Source organism: Trichomycterus rosablanca, chromosome 20 (genome assembly GCF_030014385.1).
Source record: "Trichomycterus rosablanca isolate fTriRos1 chromosome 20, fTriRos1.hap1, whole genome shotgun sequence".
Lineage (NCBI taxonomy): Eukaryota > Metazoa > Chordata > Actinopteri > Siluriformes > Trichomycteridae > Trichomycterus > Trichomycterus rosablanca.
In genome coordinates, this window is record NC_086007.1 from 3,284,660 (window position 1) to 3,304,926 (window position 20,267).

General features: G+C 36.1%; 4 protein-coding genes across 4 annotated transcripts; all 4 read left to right on the top strand.

Annotated features, from left to right (window-relative positions):
• The first annotated feature begins 988 nt into the window (after positions 1 to 988).
• Positions 989 to 1,972, top strand: LOC134334833 (olfactory receptor 5H19-like). The gene has a single exon (XM_063017304.1). The coding sequence runs from the start codon at positions 989 to 991 to the stop codon at positions 1,970 to 1,972; it is 984 nt and encodes a 327-aa protein (XP_062873374.1).
• Positions 1,973 to 4,755: 2,783 nt separating this feature from the next.
• LOC134334834 (olfactory receptor 5H19-like) lies at positions 4,756 to 5,739 on the top strand. The gene has a single exon (XM_063017305.1). It carries the CDS (start codon positions 4,756 to 4,758, stop codon positions 5,737 to 5,739), a length of 984 nt encoding a protein of 327 aa, XP_062873375.1.
• Positions 5,740 to 10,488: 4,749 nt separating this feature from the next.
• On the top strand, positions 10,489 to 11,430 carry LOC134334835 (olfactory receptor 52E4-like). The gene has a single exon (XM_063017306.1). It carries the CDS (start codon positions 10,495 to 10,497, stop codon positions 11,428 to 11,430), a length of 936 nt encoding a protein of 311 aa, XP_062873376.1. The 5' UTR covers positions 10,489 to 10,494.
• A 2,207-nt stretch (positions 11,431 to 13,637) lies between these two features.
• Positions 13,638 to 14,579, top strand: LOC134334836 (olfactory receptor 52E4-like). Its single transcript, XM_063017307.1, has one exon. It carries the CDS (start codon positions 13,644 to 13,646, stop codon positions 14,577 to 14,579), a length of 936 nt encoding a protein of 311 aa, XP_062873377.1. The 5' UTR covers positions 13,638 to 13,643.
• The last annotated feature ends 5,688 nt before the right edge of the window (positions 14,580 to 20,267 follow it).

The following is a 20,267-nucleotide window of genomic DNA, read 5'->3' on the forward strand; positions in this document are numbered from 1 at the left end:
ATAAAGTCCGACCATCCTGACAAATTGCCTCTCATCATATGAAAACACAGGAAGGACCAGTGTGTCAATTCCATTTTAATGACAGAAGTCCAAGTAGCCATGTATGTGTAAGCACAGATTAGTCTATACTACACAGCTATAGTCAACAATAGTCACTAATGGGAAACAGGGAGTCCATGCCAACCTAGAAGATTTTGTTATATATTTAGAAAACTTAGCATAATTTAAGAACTAAAATTACTTCTAGTGTAATAAATCATATTGTTACAAAGTACAAACTTAACCTGGTACCGGGTGGCACGGTGGCTAAGTGGGAAGCTCTCACAGTCCAAAGACATGCAAGTGAGGTGAATTGGAGATACAAAATTGTCATCGACTGAGTTCGATATAAACTTGTGAACTGATAAATCTTGTGTAATGAGTAACTACCGTTTTTGTCATAAATGGATCCAAAGTGTAAAACATGAGGTTAAAATCCCAATAAACAAACAAACAAACTTAACCTGGTACCATCCAGATGACAGTGAGAATCTAAACATATTAATTTACATGTTGGTTAGTGTTGGTGTAACGCTCGAGGCCCACCTCTCTCAGATTGCCACTGTTGGGCCCTTAAGCAAGACCTGTAGCCCTCAATTGCTTGGGTTGATTATTCTAAATCATAAATTGTTTTGAATAAAAGTGTCTAATAAATAATGTGCTAGAATGGGAAGCGTGTACCAATGACTGTGTGGTGATGTCACTTGCATGGTCTGTAGAGGATATACATGTAGATAAATGTGGCACGAAGCTTCTCTGCTCACCAATGGAATATTTGCCTTGTTTAAGACTTTTAGAAGCTGTGGCTAATATCACATGTAAACCTGTTTTCAGATTAATTCAAATGCTACAATTAAATTATTATGAAGCAAGGATTATTTAATAACAATACAGTTTCATAACGGTGCAGCAATAATTGTTTTCTGTTCATTTTTTCTACAGGTTTTAAATGGATGCAGCACTTTTAAATAACACGTTTATTTTTAACCTTCGAATTGCAAGATTTGATCTTCCACCACAAGCTGTTTATCCTGTCGTTATTACTGGAACTCTGATGTACTTGTTTTCAGTGTTGGGTAACATAACAATCCTGGCTCTGATTGTGACCCAGCCGAGACTTCATAAGCCGATGTTTTACATTATGTTCAGTCTCCCTCTGGCAGACCTTGTTGGAATAACTGCTTGTCTTCCCAGAATTCTGGTGGATATTGTAACTCAAACAAACATGGTCTATTACCCAACTTGTGTCATGCAGGGTTTTTTGCTTCATTTGTCTGGAACCAGCGAGCTTTTTGTTCTGGCAGCCATGTCTATTGATCGCTACATAGCAATATGCAAGCCACTCAGATATCACTCTATAATGAATCCCAGCACAGTCTGTGGTATCATAGCTCTGGTCTGGGGTGTTGATGTTGTCCTCATTGTTGTGTTGTTTGCACTTCAGGTAAGACTTACAAAGTGTAAATCATATATTTATAATGTGTTTTGTGATAATGTATCCCTGATTCGACTCTCATGTGGAGATGATTTAGCCATAAACAATATTTATTCATTATTTATAACTGGATTTGCTCAGGGTGTTAGTTTGGCAATCCAGTTATTCTGTTATGCATCAATTCTTAAAGCCTGTATTTCCCGAACACAGACCGATGCTAGAAGTAAAGCTGTAAACACATGCATGGCACAGTTAATTTCATTTTTTCTTTTTGAACTAGTCGCTTCCTTCATGATTATTTCATACAGATTTGAGAATCTACCACCTAATGCACAGAAAATTAGTGGTATATTAATGCCTATAATGCTTCCACTTGTTAATCCGATAATATATGGAATGAAAACAAGTGACATTCGAAATACATTTTTAATTGTGTTAAAAAAAAAGCAACAAAAGCAAAAGGTTGGCACGGCTGGTATAGCTTGTCAAAATAGTTAAAAAAAATATTTAAACTTAATAATTGCTGTAAAATGTATTATTCAATATATTAAGTAATATTTTCTTATATTTTTTCTATTAAACACATAAGTATGCATTTATACAATGATAATCAAATGATTTTCTGATGATTTCAGTGTTTTTTGCAACTGTTTTTCTACTTTGGTCAAAAATATCTGACAGGTTTGATGGCAACTAGTGGCTTAAGGTCAAAAAGAAAACCCTGACTGTGATATTATGTCATATTTTTTTACGTACAAATGGATGTGGACTTCAGCCTGTTGGAGACACCATTTTAAAACTATGACCCTGTTGGACACCCCGTTCCCAAACGACAGGCTTATTGGACACCACATTTCCATACTATGACCCTGTTGGACACCCCATTTCAAATCTACAAGCTTATTTGACACCCCGTGTTCTCCTCGTTGTGTGGGTTTCCTCCAGGAGCTCCGGTTTCCTTCCACAGTACAGCATGTAAGTGAGGTGAACTGGAGACACTAAATAGTTCATGACTGTGTTTGATATTAAACTTGATCTGATGAATCTTGTGTAAGCAGTAACTACCTGTCCTGTCATGAATGGAACCAAAGTGTAAAACATCACGTTATAATCCTAATAAATAATAATAAATATATTTGACACCGTTTCCAAACTATAGCCTGTTGAGTCTGTTAGACACCCCAATTAAAAACATTACACTTATTGGACACCCTGTATCAAAAACATAGCCATAAATATAAAGTTGCCCGCCCTGTTTACTGTTCTGATACGTTTTGTTTCTTGATTAAACTGACGTCTCGTCTCGGTGGTTGTCTGTGCAGATTCATCGACAGGTACACGACTCCCAGAATGCCGTGGCACGACATCGCCTCGGTGGTTCATGGGAAAACTGTATGTGTACATTATTGGGTTATTATGTTCTCTAACAGCTGTGCGTGTTCTTATCTGGCTACGTGCTTGTCTTTGTTGGACCTGGACCATCTTCATATCATCACATTTCTGCCAAAATCTGGCAAGTCTGGATTCTGTGGTCTGATAAAATGGACATTTACAATAATGGGGTGACACACTGGAGTGGTTCTGAAGCAAATCTCTTAATGAGGGCCTTGAGATGCCCTATTAAACCGTATAGAAATGTAAACTTTAAATTTAATTGTATTATTAAATTTTAAAATTGATGTAAAACGTATTATAAAATGTAGTATGTAGAATTCCTTACTCTTTAAATATTTTCTTTAATTTTTTAGTCTATTAAACATATGTATGCTTCTATAATATGTTAATCAAAAGATTTAAATAATTTGATTATCACACTGATGATTTTAGTGTTTTCTGTAACTGCTTTCCTCTCAAAAGGACATGGAAAGTGTAGTAGTTAGAGATTTTGCACAATTGCTTTAGATCCTCCAAATTAAAGTGCTAATCGTTTCACCACCATCGTTGGACTGTTGATACAAGGTTCTTTATGTGGATTTATTATTATATTTTCTTTATGTCAGATGTAACAGGACTTCACGACATCCAGACACCGAGATTTAAACCTAAGTGTCACATAACATACACGTTAAAGCTTTAGTCGAAAGACGTTACTGAGGGCTTTTAAGCCGCCATGCCAGAAAAAAACAAATGTTCTCCTGCTTTTTCTCTGTCTGTGTACACGGCACAAACTCCAGACTTTAATGTGGTGATTATTAAGCAGGGTTACTTTCTTGAGTGTAGCCCAAATTCAATGAACAAGTGACCCAGCAGCTTTTAATTTTTGGCAGACCTGTTTGTGATGGTTCTTGGATAAAGTCCGACCATCCTGACAAATTGCCTCTCATCATATGAAAACACAGGAAGGACCAGTGTGTCAATTCCATTTTAATGACAGAAGTCCAAGTAGCCATGTATGTGTAAGCACAGATTAGTCTATACTACACAGCTATAGTCAACAATAGTCACTAATGGGAAACAGGGAGTCCATGCCAACCTAGAAGATTTTGTTATATATTTAGAAAACTTAGCATAATTTAAGAACTAAAATTACTTCTAGTGTAATAAATCATATTGTTACAAAGTACAAACTTAACCTGGTACCGGGTGGCACGGTGGCTAAGTGGGAAGCTCTCACAGTCCAAAGACATGCAAGTGAGGTGAATTGGAGATACAAAATTGTCATCGACTGAGTTCGATATAAACTTGTGAACTGATAAATCTTGTGTAATGAGTAACTACCGTTTTTGTCATAAATGGATCCAAAGTGTAAAACATGAGGTTAAAATCCCAATAAACAAACAAACAAACTTAACCTGGTACCATCCAGATGACAGTGAGAATCTAAACATATTAATTTACATGTTGGTTAGTGTTGGTGTAACGCTCGAGGCCCACCTCTCTCAGATTGCCACTGTTGGGCCCTTAAGCAAGACCTGTAGCCCTCAATTGCTTGGGTTGATTATTCTAAATCATAAATTGTTTTGAATAAAAGTGTCTAATAAATAATGTGCTAGAATGGGAAGCGTGTACCAATGACTGTGTGGTGATGTCACTTGCATGGTCTGTAGAGGATATACAGTGTAGTAGATAAATGTGGCACGAAGCTTCTCTGCTCACCAATGGAATATTTGCCTTGTTTAAGACTTTTAGAAGCTGTGGCTAATATCACATGTAAGCCTGTTTTCAGATTAATTCAAATGCTACAATTAAATTATTATGAAGCAAGGATTATTTAATAACAATACAGTTTCATAACGGTGCAGCAATAACTGTTTTCTGTTCATTTTTTCTACAGGTTTTAAATGGATGCAGCACTTTTAAATAATACGTTTATTTTTAACCTTCGAATTGCAAGATTTGATGTTCCACCACAAGCTGTTTATCCTGTCGTTATTACTGGAACTCTGATGTACTTGTTTTCAGTGTTGGGTAACATAACAATCCTGGCTCTGATTGTGACCCAGCCGAGACTTCATAAGCCGATGTTTTACATTATGTTCAGTCTCCCTCTGGCAGACCTTGTTGGAATAACTGCTTGTCTTCCCAGAATTCTGGTGGATATTGTAACTCAAACAAACATGGTCTATTACCCAACTTGTGTCATGCAGGGTTTTTTGCTTCATTTGTCTGGAACCAGCGAGCTTTTTGTTCTGGCAGCCATGTCTATTGATCGCTACATAGCAATATGCAAGCCACTCAGATATCACTCTATAATGAATCCCAGCACAGTCTGTGGTATCATAGCTCTGGTCTGGGGTGTTGATGTTGTCCTCATTGTTGTGTTGTTTGCACTTCAGGCCAGACTTACAAAGTGTAAATCATATATTTATAATGTGTTTTGTGATAATGTATCCCTGATTCGACTCTCATGTGGAGATGATTTAACCATAAACAATATTTATTCATTATTTATAACTGGATTTGCTCAGGGTGTTAGTTTGGCAATCCAGTTATTCTGTTATGCATCAATTCTTAAAGCCTGTATTTCCCGAACACAGACCGATGCCAGAAGTAAAGCTGTAAACACATGCATGGCACAGTTAATTTCATTTTTTCTTTTTGAACTAGTCGCTTCCTTCATGATTATTTCATACAGATTTGAGAATCTACCACCTAATGCACAGAAAATTAGTGGTATATTAATGCCTATAATGCTTCCACTTGTTAATCCGATAATATATGGAATGAAAACAAGTGACATTCGAAATACATTTTTAATTGTGTTAAAAAAAAAGCAACAAAAGCAAAAGGTTGGCACGGCTGGTATAGCTTGTCAAAATAGTTAAAAAAAATATTTAAACTTAATAATTGCTGTAAAATGTATTATTCAATATATTAAGTAATATTTTCTTATATTTTTTCTATTAAACACATAAGTATGCATTTATACAATGATAATCAAATAATTTTCTGATGATTTCAGTGTTTTTTACAACTGTTTTTCTACTTTGGTCAAAAATATCTGACAGGTTTGATGGCAACTAGTGGCTTAAGGTCAAAAAGAAAACCCTGACTGTGATATTATGTCATATTTTTTTACGTACAAATGGATGTGGACTTCAGCCTGTCGGAGACACCATTTTAAAACTATGACCCTGTTGGACACCCCATTTCAAATCTACAAGCTTATTTGACACCCCGTGTTCTCCTCGTTGTGTGGGTTTCCTCCAGGAGCTCCGGTTTCCTTCCACAGTACAGCATGTAAGTGAGGTGAACTGGAGACACTAAATAGTTCATGACTGTGTTTGATATTAAACTTGATCTGATGAATCTTGTGTAAGCAGTAACTACCTGTCCTGTCATGAATGGAACCAAAGTGTAAGACATCACGTTATAATCCTAATAAATGATAATAAATATATTTGACACCGTTTCCAAACTATAGCCTGTTGAGTCTGTTAGACACCCCAATTAAAAACATTACACTTATTGGACACCCTGTATCAAAAACATAGCCATAAATATAAAGTTGCCCGCCCTGTTTACTGTTCTGATACGTTTTGTTTCTTGATTAAACTGACGTCTCGTCTCGGTGGTTGTCTGTGCAGATTTCATCGACAGGTACACGACTCCCAGAATGCCGTGGCACGACATCGCCTCGGTGGTTCATGGGAAAACTGTATGTGTACATTATTGGGTTATTATGTTCTCTAACAGCTGTGCGTGTTCTTATCTGGCTACGTGCTTGTCTTTGTTGGACCTGGACCATCTTCATATCATCACATTTCTGCCAAAATCTGGCAAGTCTGGATTCTGTGGTCTGATAAAATGGACATTTACAATAATGGGGTGACACACTGGAGTGGTTCTGAAGCAAATCTCTTAATGAGGGCCTTGAGATGCCCTATTAAACCGTATAGAAAGACTATAAATCCAGGTCTGATCCAGGATATAGAGATATATCCAGGAAGATTTGCAGATGTCATCGTTACCAAAAGGGGTTCTACAAAAAAGGGCCTTCATTTATTTGCTTAAGTTAAGAAACTTAAGTTTTTGATCTGATAAGAATCTAAAAACATCATTATATAACATTTTTACATAACATGTTAATATTCCTGAAAGTCCTGAATACTTTTTGAATCATTTCTCTCTTTTTCTGGGTAAATTTGAATGAAAGGAGAAATAATTAAATAATAAATTTGATTAATGTTAGACTCAAAACATTTTTAAAACCTTTAACTGCAGAAAATAAATTATTATTATTATTATTATTATTATTATTATTATTATTATTTTTATTGTTAATATTATTGTTCTGTGGAAGAAAAAAAACACAGAGCAGAAATTTTGAGACTGTTCCTCTTTACAGAACCTTTCCAGACTGTCCAGAGTTCTAGGTCCCCATTTGTGCCCTCTCCTCTTTAGTTTACCCCACAGCTTTTTACTGGGTTCAGATCAGGGGAGTGAGATGACCATGGCAGAAGCTTAATTTTGTGGTTATTAAACCATTTGAATTTAAACCACCAGCTTCATGACACCGCACACAACAGCGGCATCTGGTGGCCAAAATTATGAAACGCTTCGTGTATTCGGTGAACAAGGGATTTTTTTACGGCCTTTAAAACTGTGTTCTGCAGCATTTAAAACATGACTTTTGTTGTTTCAATAAAGGCAATTGATTAAATTAAGTCATTTTTTGTATATGTCTTAAAATTGCATTTCTGTAGTGGATAAAAATATCAAGGGTTGAGCGGAATGCTTAGAAAAAGTAGTGATGAAATGATTTTTTATTTAAAATAAAAGTAGAGTACTCTCAAAGGCACATTGGAATAACTATTCCCCTGTAAATATTACTACATTGTCACTGTTCATGGTTTACACTTACTGTCATGTAATATAAGAAATTATGTTAATATATCTACAGTTCTAACATTTTAAAATTTTTCAACAATCACCCGAGCAAGGTGGTGATATTTAAATGTGATATGTACTTTTATCACAGCCCTTATTCTTTGCTTATTTTGCATAGGCAGAGCTCATGTGGGCTTGCTGTATGGGTATTTAACATGTGACAGAATTTTGTGCTCATGGATGTGAAAGCAGTAAACATACCTGTGGACAGGGCAGTTACGTTGTTGTTACAGCAGGCAGTGAACATTTAATTTAATTTAATAGTGGTGGTCGTGATTGTACATACACTGCCTGGCCAAAAAAAAAGTCACCATCTGGATTTAATTAAGCAAATAGGTAAGAGCCTCCCATTGGATAATTACTGCATGGGTGATTATGTTTCAGCTGGCAACAAGTTATTTAACCCTAACTGATGCAGTGAGTAACTTCTCATTTGTTAAACAACCATGTGGAAAGACACATCCTGTGGTCGTGGAAAAAATTTTAATCTGTTTCAGAAGGGTCAAATTATTGGCATGCATCAAGCAGAGAAAACATCTAAGCAGATTGCTGAAACTGCTAAAATTGGGTTAAGAACTGTACAGCGCATTATTAAAAAGTGGAAGGACAGTGGGGGGGAAACATCATCTTCGAGAAAGGAATGTGGTCAGAAAAAAGCTTGAATGATGGTGATCGGCGATCACTTAAACGTTTGGTGAAATCAAATGGTAGAAAAACTCCAGTAGAACTCGGGGAAATGTTTAATAGTGAAAGTAAGAGCATTTCCACACGCACAATGCAAAGGGAACTGAAGGGATTGGGACTAAACAGCTGTGTAACCTTAAGAAAACCACTTGTCAGTGAGGCTATCCGGCAAAAACGGCTTCAATTTGCTAGGGAGCATAAAGATTGGACTCTGGAGCAATGGAAGAAGGTCATGTGGTCTGATGAGTCCAGATTTACCCTGTTCCAGAGTGATGGGCGCATCAGGGTAAGAAGAGAGGCGGCTGAAGAGATGCACCCATCATGCCTAGTGCCTACCGTACAAGCCTGTGGGGGCAGTGCTATGATCTGGGGTTGTTGCAGTTGGTCAGGGTCTAGGTTCAGCAACGTTATGTGCCCAAAGAATGAGGTCAGCTGACTACCTGAATATACTGAACCACCAGGTTATTCCATCAATGAATTTTTTCTTCCCTGATGGCACGGGAACATTCCAAGATGACAATGCCAGGATTCATCGGGCTCAAATTGTGAAAGAGTGGTTCATGGAGCATGAGACATCATTTTCACACATGGATTGGCCACCACAGAGTCCAGACCTGAACCCCATGGAGAATCTTTGGGATGTGCTGGAGAAGACTTTGTGCAGTGGTCCAAATCTCCCATCATCAATACAAGATCTTTGGGAAAAATTAATGCGACTCTGGACAGAAATAAATGTTGTGACATTGCAGAAGCTTGTGGAAATGATGCCACAGCGAATGCGTGCCGTAATCAAAGCTAAAGGCGGTCAAACTAAATATTAGTGTGTGATCTTTTTTATGGCCAGGCAGTGTATATTAACCATATTATTCCTTTTTTGTTCATGAATAAGACTTATCCACTGTACTGGGGCTAAAGTTAGTTTCTTTATTGTTGTTCAAATGGGACTGAAGCTTGGCTTGTGTGCATAAAAACTGATTGGATATGTCTGAGAACTTAAAAAATTATATGGCTGGCTGAAAAAATAAATGAGCAAGGCAGGTTTATTCATATGACACCTTTTATATACTGCGGTCATTTAAAGTTCTTTATAAATGATAAAATACAAAAAATTTAAATGTAGAACATCATTAAACAAAATAAAAACGAGAATGGAAATGTATGATTTATGATTAAAACATAAATAAAACAGAGAAAGATTCATTAAAACTGAACCGGACCTGCTGCAACCCTGTTTAATAATTTATGCTCAATTAATAACATAAATCATTACAATTTCATGGCTGCCATGTAATTCAAATTATACACCCTTATATACTGTAACTCTAAACTCCTGTGTAGAGTTACATTTTGACTTTAACTGAATGTTTAGCAATAAGCCCACAGTGCACACTTTGATAGATGTTCACTTGTAATGATTAATGGTGTTGTTTACATGTACGTATTAGCATCAAGGGACTCTTATACTCATTCCAAACACTATAAAGCATGGCTGCTTTGCAGTGAGGAGGTAGGTGCTGTACTCATCGTGAGATAATTAGTATGTGCTGCAGTTTGTCTTGAAAAAAATACATGTCTGGTAACCTACTACATAAGAGGAATTAGGAAGCCCTCATTTAGAAACTGAGTATGTACGCTAAATGGGTGTTAAATTCAATATTATAGTATATTTTAGGGCCTATATAGGATATTGCTTATTTGATTGTGTTTTGTTTATAGAAAAAAACATGGTAAACTACAATTAGTTTTATGGTAATATTATTTGTGACTTTTTTTACCTTGTGTTTTATTTTAAGAACAAGTTAGCATGCAGCACTATACTGTAATATGTTTTATACTGCCTGACATAACACAGAATATGCACATTATATTATATGCACATTTATATTAATGTTTTAAAACTATTAAACTTACTTATTTGATTTTAATGAAAATGTCACCATTATTTTTAACGATGTGTAATTTTACTCTGACCATCTGAATTCTGTTTTACAGGTCTCAAAAAAACAATGGACAATATTTCAAATATATCGTCTACATTAACACTTCAGGGCTTTGACTTGCCCCCTGACACCGTCATTCCTGCATTCCTCTTTGCAACCTTGGCATACATGATCATTCTCTTCTGCAACATCTCCCTTCTTTCCATCATCATTTTGAACAAGAGTCTTCATCAACCCATGTATGTCATTCTGTTAAACCTGCCCATAAATGATCTGATTGGCTCTACAGCTCTGTTCCCCCAAGTTATCAAGGAACTCTTGTGGGATACCAAGACGATCCAGTTTTCCACTTGTGTTACTCAAGCATTTTTTATACATGTGTATGCTGCAGGTGCTGTGTACATCCTGTCTGCTATGGCGTACGACCGTTATGTGGCGATATGCAAGCCTATGAATTACAACACAATCATGAGTAATGCACACCTCATGAAGCTGATCTCACTGGTCTGGCTCTCTAATGTACTTATGATAGCTGTTCTTTTTATCCTGCTACTGCGTTTACCACGCTGCAGATCCCACCTGACTCACACTTACTGCGATAACCCATCTTTGCTGCAACTGGTTTGCGCAAACACTACTATCAATAACATTTATGGATTAATGACTGTAGCTGTCTCACAGGTTGTGACGGTTGGTATGATGACTTTTACATACATTCAGATCCTCATCGCATGCTTTAGAAATAAAAGTTCGGACACACGAAGCAAAGCGCTACAGACTTGTGCCACACATTTAATAGTCTTTTTAATATTTGAGTGTTTGGGCTCTTTTACTCTTATTTCCTATAGATTTGCTGATGTTTCACCACATTTAAGAAAATTTAGTGGAGTGGCTGCTATGATTATGTCTCCCACGTTGAATCCTATCATTTATGGCCTAAAAACAAAAGAAATCCGGACTAAAGCTTTAAAGTTTTTAAAGAAGCGTGTCTATCCTGTATAACCTATAGACTATGAGTTGCTGGTTATATGTGGGTTGCTTATTTAATGTGCTGTAGAGATCTATGTTATTCTTATTTTTACAAATTATTTTTTGGCTTCGAAGCAAATCTCTTAACGAGGTCCTTAGAGTGCCCTATTAAACCCTCTTGGAAGGACCTCAGGATGGCAGTTAACAGATGTTTGTTCATCCACTAAGACCAAGCTTGTAAGGGTGTGTGACGAAAAATAGGAAAAACTGTCTAAATCCAGGTTTGATCCATGATATAGAGATATATCCAAGAAGATTTGCAGATGTTATTGTTACCAAAAGGCTTATTTATTTGCTTAAGTTAAGAAACTTAAGTTTTTGATCTGATAAAAATTCTAGAAACATTATTATATAACATTTTACATAACATGTTAACATTCCTGAAAGTCCTGAATACTTTTTGAATCCTCTATCTTTTTTTCTCTGTACCCTGGGTAAATTTGAATAAAAGGAGAAATAAATAAAGAATAAATTAGCTTAATATCAAACTCAAAAATAAAAAAATCCAACCTTTAACTGCAAAAAAATAATTTATTATTATTATTATTATTATTATTATTAGTAGTAGTAGTATTATTATTATTATTAGTAGTATTATTATTATTATTATTATTATTAGTATTATTATTATTATTATTGTTCTGTGGAAAAAAAACACAGTGAGAATTTGAGACTGTTCCTCTTTACAGAACCTTTCCAGACTGTCCAGAGTTCTAGGTCCTCATTTGTGCCCTCTCCTCTTTAGTTTACCTCACAGCTTTTTACTGGGTTCTTCCTTTATGGCACTGGGTGAGATGACCATGGCAGAAGCTTAATTTTGTGGTTATTGAACCACTTGCATTTAAACCACCAGCTTCATGACACCGCACACAACAGCGGCATCTGGTGGCCAAAACTATGAAATGCTTCGTGTATTCGGTGAACAAGGTTTATTTTTTACGGCCTTTAAAACTGTGTTCTGCAGCATTTAAAACATGACTTTTGTTGTTTCAATAAAGGCAATTGATTAAATTAAGTCGTTTGATGTATATGTCTTCAAAATCTAATTTCTGTATTGGATACAAATATGCAGAGTTGAGCGGAATATATATATATATATATACATACAGTATATATATATATATATATATATATATATATATATATATATATATATATATATATATATATATGTGTGTATATATATATATATATATATATATATATATATATATATATATACATACAATATATATATATATATACAGTATGTGTATATATATATATAACATCATGATTTATGTTTAAGACATAATTAAAACTTCATTAAAGATTCATTAAAACTAAACCAGATCTGCTGAAACCCTGACCAGGACAGGGCAGATATGTATAAATGTTAAAAAAACAAAATAAATGTGGGGGGATGGGTGATAATGAGGTATGTTTCAATAATTTATGCTCAATTAATAGCTACATAAATCATTACAATTTCATGGCTGCCATGTAATTGAAACTATACACCTTTATATAACTCTAAACTCCTGTGTGGAGTTACATTTTGACTTTAACTGAATGTTTAGCAACAAGCCGACAGTGCACACTGATAGATGTTCACTTGTAATGATTAAAGGTGTTGTTTACATGTACGTATTAGCATCAAGGGACTCATTCCAAACACTATAAAGCATGGCTGCTTTGCAGTGAGGAGGTAGGTGCTGTACTCATCGTGAGATAATTAGTATGTGCTGCAGTTTGTCTTGAAAAAAATACATGTCTGGTAACCTACTACATAAGAGGAATTAGGAAGCCCTCATTTAGAAACTGAGTATGTACGCTAAATGGGTGTTAAATTCAATATTATAGTATATTTTAGGGCCTATATAGGATATTGCTTATTTGATTGTGTTTTGTTTATAGAAAAAAACATGGTAAACTACAATTAGTTTTATGGTAATATTATTTGTGACTTTTTTTACCTTGTGTTTTATTTTAAGAACAAGTTAGCATGCAGCACTATACTGTAATATGTTTTATACTGCCTGACATAACACAGAATATGCACATTATATTATATGCACATTTATATTAATGTTTTAAAACTATTAAACTTACTTATTTGATTTTAATGAAAATGTCACCATTATTTTTAACGATGTGTAATTTTACTCTGACCATCTGAATTCTGTTTTACAGGTCTCAAAAAAACAATGGACAATATTTCAAATATATCGTCTACATTAACACTTCAGGGCTTTGACTTGCCCCCTGACACCGTCATTCCTGCATTCCTCTTTGCAACCTTGGCGTACATGATCATTCTCTTCTGCAACATCTCCCTTCTTTCCATCATCATTCTGAACAAGAGTCTTCATCAACCCATGTATGTCATTCTGTTAAACCTGCCCATAAATGATCTGATTGGCTCTACAGCTCTGTTCCCCCAAGTTATCAAGGAACTCTTGTGGGATACCAAGACGATCCAGTTTTCCACTTGCGTTACTCAAGCATTTTTTGTACATGTGTATATTACAGGTGCTGTGAACATCCTGTCTGCTATGGCGTACGACCGTTATGTGGCGATATGCAAGCCTATGAATTACAACACAATCATGAGTAATGCACACCTCATGAAGCTGATCTCACTGGTCTGGCTCTCTAATGTACTTATGATAGCTGTTCTTTTTATCCTGCTACTGCGTTTACCACGCTGCAGATCCCACCTGACTCACACTTACTGCGATAACCCATCTTTGCTCCAACTGGTTTGCGCAAACACTACTATCAATAACATTTATGGATTAATGATTGTAGCTGTCTCACAGGTTGTGACGGTTGGTATGATGGCTTTTACATACATTCAGATCCTCATCGCATGCTTTAGAAATAAAAGTTCGGACACACGAAGCAAAGCGCTACAGACTTGTGCCACACATTTAATAGTCTTTTTATTATTTGAGTGTTTGGGCCTTTTTACTATTATTTCCTATAGATTAACTTATGTTTCACCACATTTAAGAAAATTTAGTGGAGTGGCTGGTCTGATTATGTCTCCCACGTTGAATCCTATCATTTATGGCCTAAAAACAAAAGAAATCCGGACTAAAGCTTTAAAGTTCTTAAAGGAGCATGTCTATCCTGTCTAACCTATAGAAGACGATAGAAGAAGATATACTTTATTTCTCATATATACGTATACAGGTGTACAGTACAATGAAATTCTTTCTTTGCATCTCCCAGCTTGTTTGGAAGCTGGGGTCAGAGCACAGGGTCAGCCATCGTACGGCGCCCCTGGAGCAGACAGGGTTAAGGGCCTTGCCCAAGGATCCAACAGTGTATGCATAGCAGAGCCTGGATTTGAACCGCCAATCTTCCTATAGATTATGGGTAGATAGACTATGGTTAGACTATGGGTTGCTGTTTATATGTTGGTTGTGCATTTAATGTGCTGTAGACATCCACACTATTCTTATTTTTACAGACTTATAAGTCAAGCCAGTCTGCATTTACAGTTAAAGCTTAGAGTTTACTTACACTTGAATGAGATGTGTATGCTATGTCTCATTCATTTTGAGTTCTTTATTAAATTTATAAAGATTTTTTAAAAATATGCATGGAATCATCATTCCTTATGATTCTGATTGACTCTAGCTGGTGATTTCTTTACGCTAGTATAAACAGTACATTAAAAGTACAATGGAACAATGACTGACAGTGTTTCAGCAGTTTCCAATTCATGATTACTGACTCTTGAGCTACCACACAGCCTTATATAATGTGTGTATATACTGTATATGTATGTATTGTGTTTCACTTTAATTTTTACATATAGATCACTGAATATTTTTAGTCGCATTATTTAGTCAATAAATCTTTCTTTGAGACTGTAAATACATTATAATTTAACTGATGGAAATAAATGTATATTTTTGATACAGTCTTTAAAATCGTTTTCCATGTTTCTCCACAACTGCTGTACCTCACACACACACACACGCATCTGACAACTTATGGTAAATTTTACCCCTTTACAGCTACATAATAAGACTGAATCATTTATTATTTTTAAAAGTTGCTTTGGTTGTTATTTTCCAAATACTATAGTAATTGAATGTACCTTAAAGTACAATAATAAGATAAATAATATAAGATAAAAAAATAAATAAATCAGATAAAAAAACCTAAATGTATTATAAAATAATAATTTTATAATACATTATTAAATGTATTACAATAAGCATATAACAACTATATATATATATATATATATATATATATATATATATATATATATATATATATATATATATAATGTGTTGCTGAATCCTAGTAATAAGTTTAAGGGCCTATATAGTCTTCTGTTTTTATTTTATTTTGTTTTATCTTTTTCTTCTTTTAAAATCAGATTGTGAGCGACACGGTGGCTAAGTGGGTAGCACTGTCGCCGCACAGCAAGAAGGTCCTGGGTTTGACCCGGTCCGGGTCCTTTCTGTGTGGAGTTTGCATGTTCTCCCCGTCTCTGCGTGGGTTTACTGCGGGTGCTCCGGTTTCCTCCCACAGACCAAAGACGTGCAAGTGAGGTGAATTGTCCATGACTGTGTTCGATATAACCTTGTGTGGTGAGTAACTACTGTTCCTGTCATGAATGTAACCTAAGTGTAAAACATGACGTTAAAATCACAATAAAACGAAACAAAATCAGATTGTAAACACTTCATGTTGACAGCAGATGACACCAGAGTGTTAATTTTTTTTTTCCTCTTGAACGGATCTCTCGCTTAATTTCCACACTCTCGTTTCCAATTTCTCAAGGGGTCAAATAAGAAACTGTTACTGTTGTGGAGGGCCGGACCAATAAGCCGAACTTCATTCTGCTCAATATTACTAAGATTTATTTTTATTGCCTAAATTCTACAGTTCTGATGTTACTGTTGAGTAGGGTAAACATATTTTGGTTTTTAAAAAAGAGGACGCCTGGTTCGGGGAAGGAAGGGGGGGGTGTAAATGTCGTTGGTGACACCATGGCAATGTGTATGGGGTAGAAGTTTAAATAGTTGATAATTGAGTCAATAACCATCCAGCTGTGTTACTGAACTTTAATAAATGTACAGCTGCTCTTTAACAAGGGCTTTTATGGTCAGATAATCTTATTCCTTCACATTCAGCGTTAAGCCCTAAACAATAATAACAACAAATTATAAAACAGTTGTCACCTGTAAATAAAAATCCCTTATTTTTCTAGTTTCTTTGATGTATTGTACAATCGTATCAGCCGACTTATTAGGAGTGTTTTTAACTTTAATTTGATTCACTTTAATTACTTGCTCCCATCAGTAGAAACCCAGCAGTCTTCTACTACACACGTAAATCCAAACTTGCGGAAATGTACAGAAATAGTGCTCCCACAATCCTGTTATATGGCATGTGTCATGTACATTTATTTACGTCTGATTTTTAATTGCCACTGACCTCATACGGGCCGGTTGGGGATGGGCCTGCGGACCGTACTATGCCCAGGTCTGCATTAGAGATTACATTAATGCAGCAGAATCACCTGCTGCTGGAGTCCCAGTAAACAAACCAGAAGTTCTTTATCTGCAGTCTGTGGACCACGTACAAATCTCATTTCAGACAGACCTTAAATAAATGAGGGTGGCTCACCTCAAGAAGGTCCTGGCTTTGTTTCCCAGATGGAGCAGTCTGGAGCCTTTTTGTGTAGAATTTGCATGTTCTTTCCGTGTCTGCGTGGGTTTCCTCTGGGTGCTCCTGTTTCCTCCCACAGGACAAAGACATGCAATTAGGTCAATTAGTGATACAAAATTGTGCTAGATATGTGTTTGCCCTGTGATGGACTGATGACTTGTCCAGGGTGTTTCCTCCCTTTCGTCCAGTCAATTGCATTAAGAGCAATCTTTGGTTTTTCCTTTGCTTTCTAAACTAACTTGCAAACTAATGAGCTGCAGCCATGTATCATAGTTTTGTAAAATGGGAATAAATGTGATTTTACAAATGTGGACATATAAAAGGTTTGTGTCGTCATTATGTTGTGTTGTATTGCTCATGATTGGCTATGTGAAAGTTTTGCAGTGTTTCTTTCACATCATTGGTGGTTTCAGCAAAGAATAATGAAACATTAGTCCAACATAATCACGCTGTAATAAATATAGCGCTTTATAAACAGTGTCTTGGAAAACCATTATCACTTAATGCCTAGTTCATACTGCTTGTTTTTTGCTTGCCAACAGATGCACCAGCCTTGAGGCAAATCGGCGTTTGCTCAGGGCCCAAAAATCGACTCTTGATCGCTATGGTTAAACTGTTTAATAATTGTATCCAAGCGGCTTGATGATCGCTCACAGACTCAGGAAAATATCTATAACACTGTCCATCCCTGAATCAAAAAAATTCAATCTTACACTTCTGTGAAAAATGAACTCTACTTTTACTTGAGGTTTGTCAGTTTACTCTACTGTACATCTTCATTGCACACTTTGATGCTGTATGGTCTTTGTCGCTCCAATTTCAGTGTTCCTTTTTCTATGATTTAATTAGATGTTTATGTGTTGACACCTGCACTAAGATAAATTCCTTGTACATCTGGTACTTGGTGAATAATAAAAATTCAGATTCTGAGTAACTATGCAGAAATGCTACATTCATCTTATGATGATGAGGTACACTTACATTTTCAGCATTTACCAGCACTTTTATCCAAAGGAATCTACAATTATGACTGAACACGATTCTGAGCAGTTGTGGGTAAAGGGCCTTGCTCAGGGGCCCAACAGTGTCAATTTGGCAGTGGTGGGACTTGAACCGGCAACCTTCTGATTACTAGTCCAGTACCTTAACCACTGAGCTATCACTGCCCTCGGTACAGCAATGCCTACGGTTTGAGTGAAGGTGTCATGAGGCAGTTGTAGGGCAGTTGCAACCTATAGCGGTTAAGATACTAAACTAGTAATCAAAGGGTCACTATATTTCGAGCCCCACCACTGCCAGCAAGGCCCTTAACCCTTAATTGCTGAGACAGCATACTGTCACAGTCCTGTAAGTCGCTTAGGATAAAAGCTTCTGCTAAGTGTGGAAAATGTAAATGTAAATCATGAAACTGAGACAGTGCCAGGCCTCATTCTGCATGTGTTACAGCAGCTTTGTAGACACAGTGTGTATGCTAGAGTTCAGATCTGTCTTACTGAAAATGCAGTCCTGAAGTCCAGTATAGAGCTTGGTACTCTGTGTACAACCTGGGCTGTACATTTGACTGTGCTTTCGGATCTTTTTTTTTTTTTTTTTTTTTTTTTTTTTACATTTTAAATTCTAACAAAACAGCATGTTGGCTGACAAAGGTCATCAGCATTTGGATGATGTTTTTGAAAATCTTTATTTTTCAGTGAACTAAAAGGTTGGTTTTGGGTTGATGGGTGCCAAAACACAATAAAAAATACACACATCTACAAAATTACTTAAAAGAAAGTATGTTGATTTTATTATTCATCTTAATGTTTTTAGTACTGTTAATACCAGACAGCACTAGAAATGCTGACCTTGGTTACGTTGTTATGTTTAATCTCCAATTAGGCATTCATTTTTAACAAAACACTCCTTTAGGGGTTTATCCCATCATCCAGAGACTTGTTAAATATCATTCCCACATGACAACCCATTATGAACTGTAACACTTGGGTAGTTTGTGGTTCATTAGCTTAATGAGAATGATGCATTTATGAGTTGCTGTGCATTAAGGGGGTCTCAGTCAGGCGTCGAAGCTACTGTGTAAGCCAGGATAATGACTCTAGTGGGAACGTGTTGCCTAGGGAGCTACATTATGCAAACAATAATATGAAGTTAAAAAAGTATTCATGTTGTTTGATTGAGAAGTGGTAAATGGTTCCCAGAACATGGATAGTGTTTATGTAAAGATTAACATTTTCTTTTAATTATTATTATTATTTTTTAAATTATCTTCAGTAGTTCTGAGCTGTTTACTGCACACAGATGATTGAGTTGTAGCTCCCAGTGCAGTTATACAATAGCGCCTGTTTGTATCTGACGTGCTGATATGACATAAGTCACTAGGCCACAAAACCTTCTGACAGGGTTCAGGAGACTTTAAAATAATTCTGGTGCAAAATCTCACTCACTCTCACTCACTCACTGTGTTTACCGCTTATCTAATTAGGGTCGGCGCAAGGGGGGTGCTGGAGCCTATCCCAGCTTTTCAATGGGTGCAAGGCACACAGTAACACCCTGGACGGGGCGCCAGTCTATCGCAGGGCAGACACACACACACACATTCACCTATAGGGCAATTCAGTGAGAATTCGGGGAGAACATGCAAACTCTGCACAGAAAGGACCCAGACCACCCCGCCTGTGGATCGAACACAGGACCTTTTTGCTGTGAGGCGACAGTGCTACCCACTGAGCCACTTTGCCTGCTGCAAAATCCTTGAAGGCCTAAACTCGATAAGCTATTAGCTTTGCTGTAAGAATTTATCTGAATATAATGCAACACACTGTTTTGATTGTTTGGTTGATTATTTCACCCAATTATTTCAGATACACACAAACGTGGCCCCTAAAAACTTTATGTTCAGGCCATTTCCTTTCACTTTAGTTATGCTGCATCAATAATAGAATAGAAAAAAATATAATAGAAACTTTATTTGTCATTGTACATAGTACAATAAAATATTGTGCGAAATTAATCGTATAAAAAGAAAAACAACAGCAACAAGAAAAACAACACACGACAACACATGGACATAAAATATGTGGTCGATAAAAGCAGCATATAAAGATTTGAGGTGCAAAGTGGCAGAAATGAGGTGC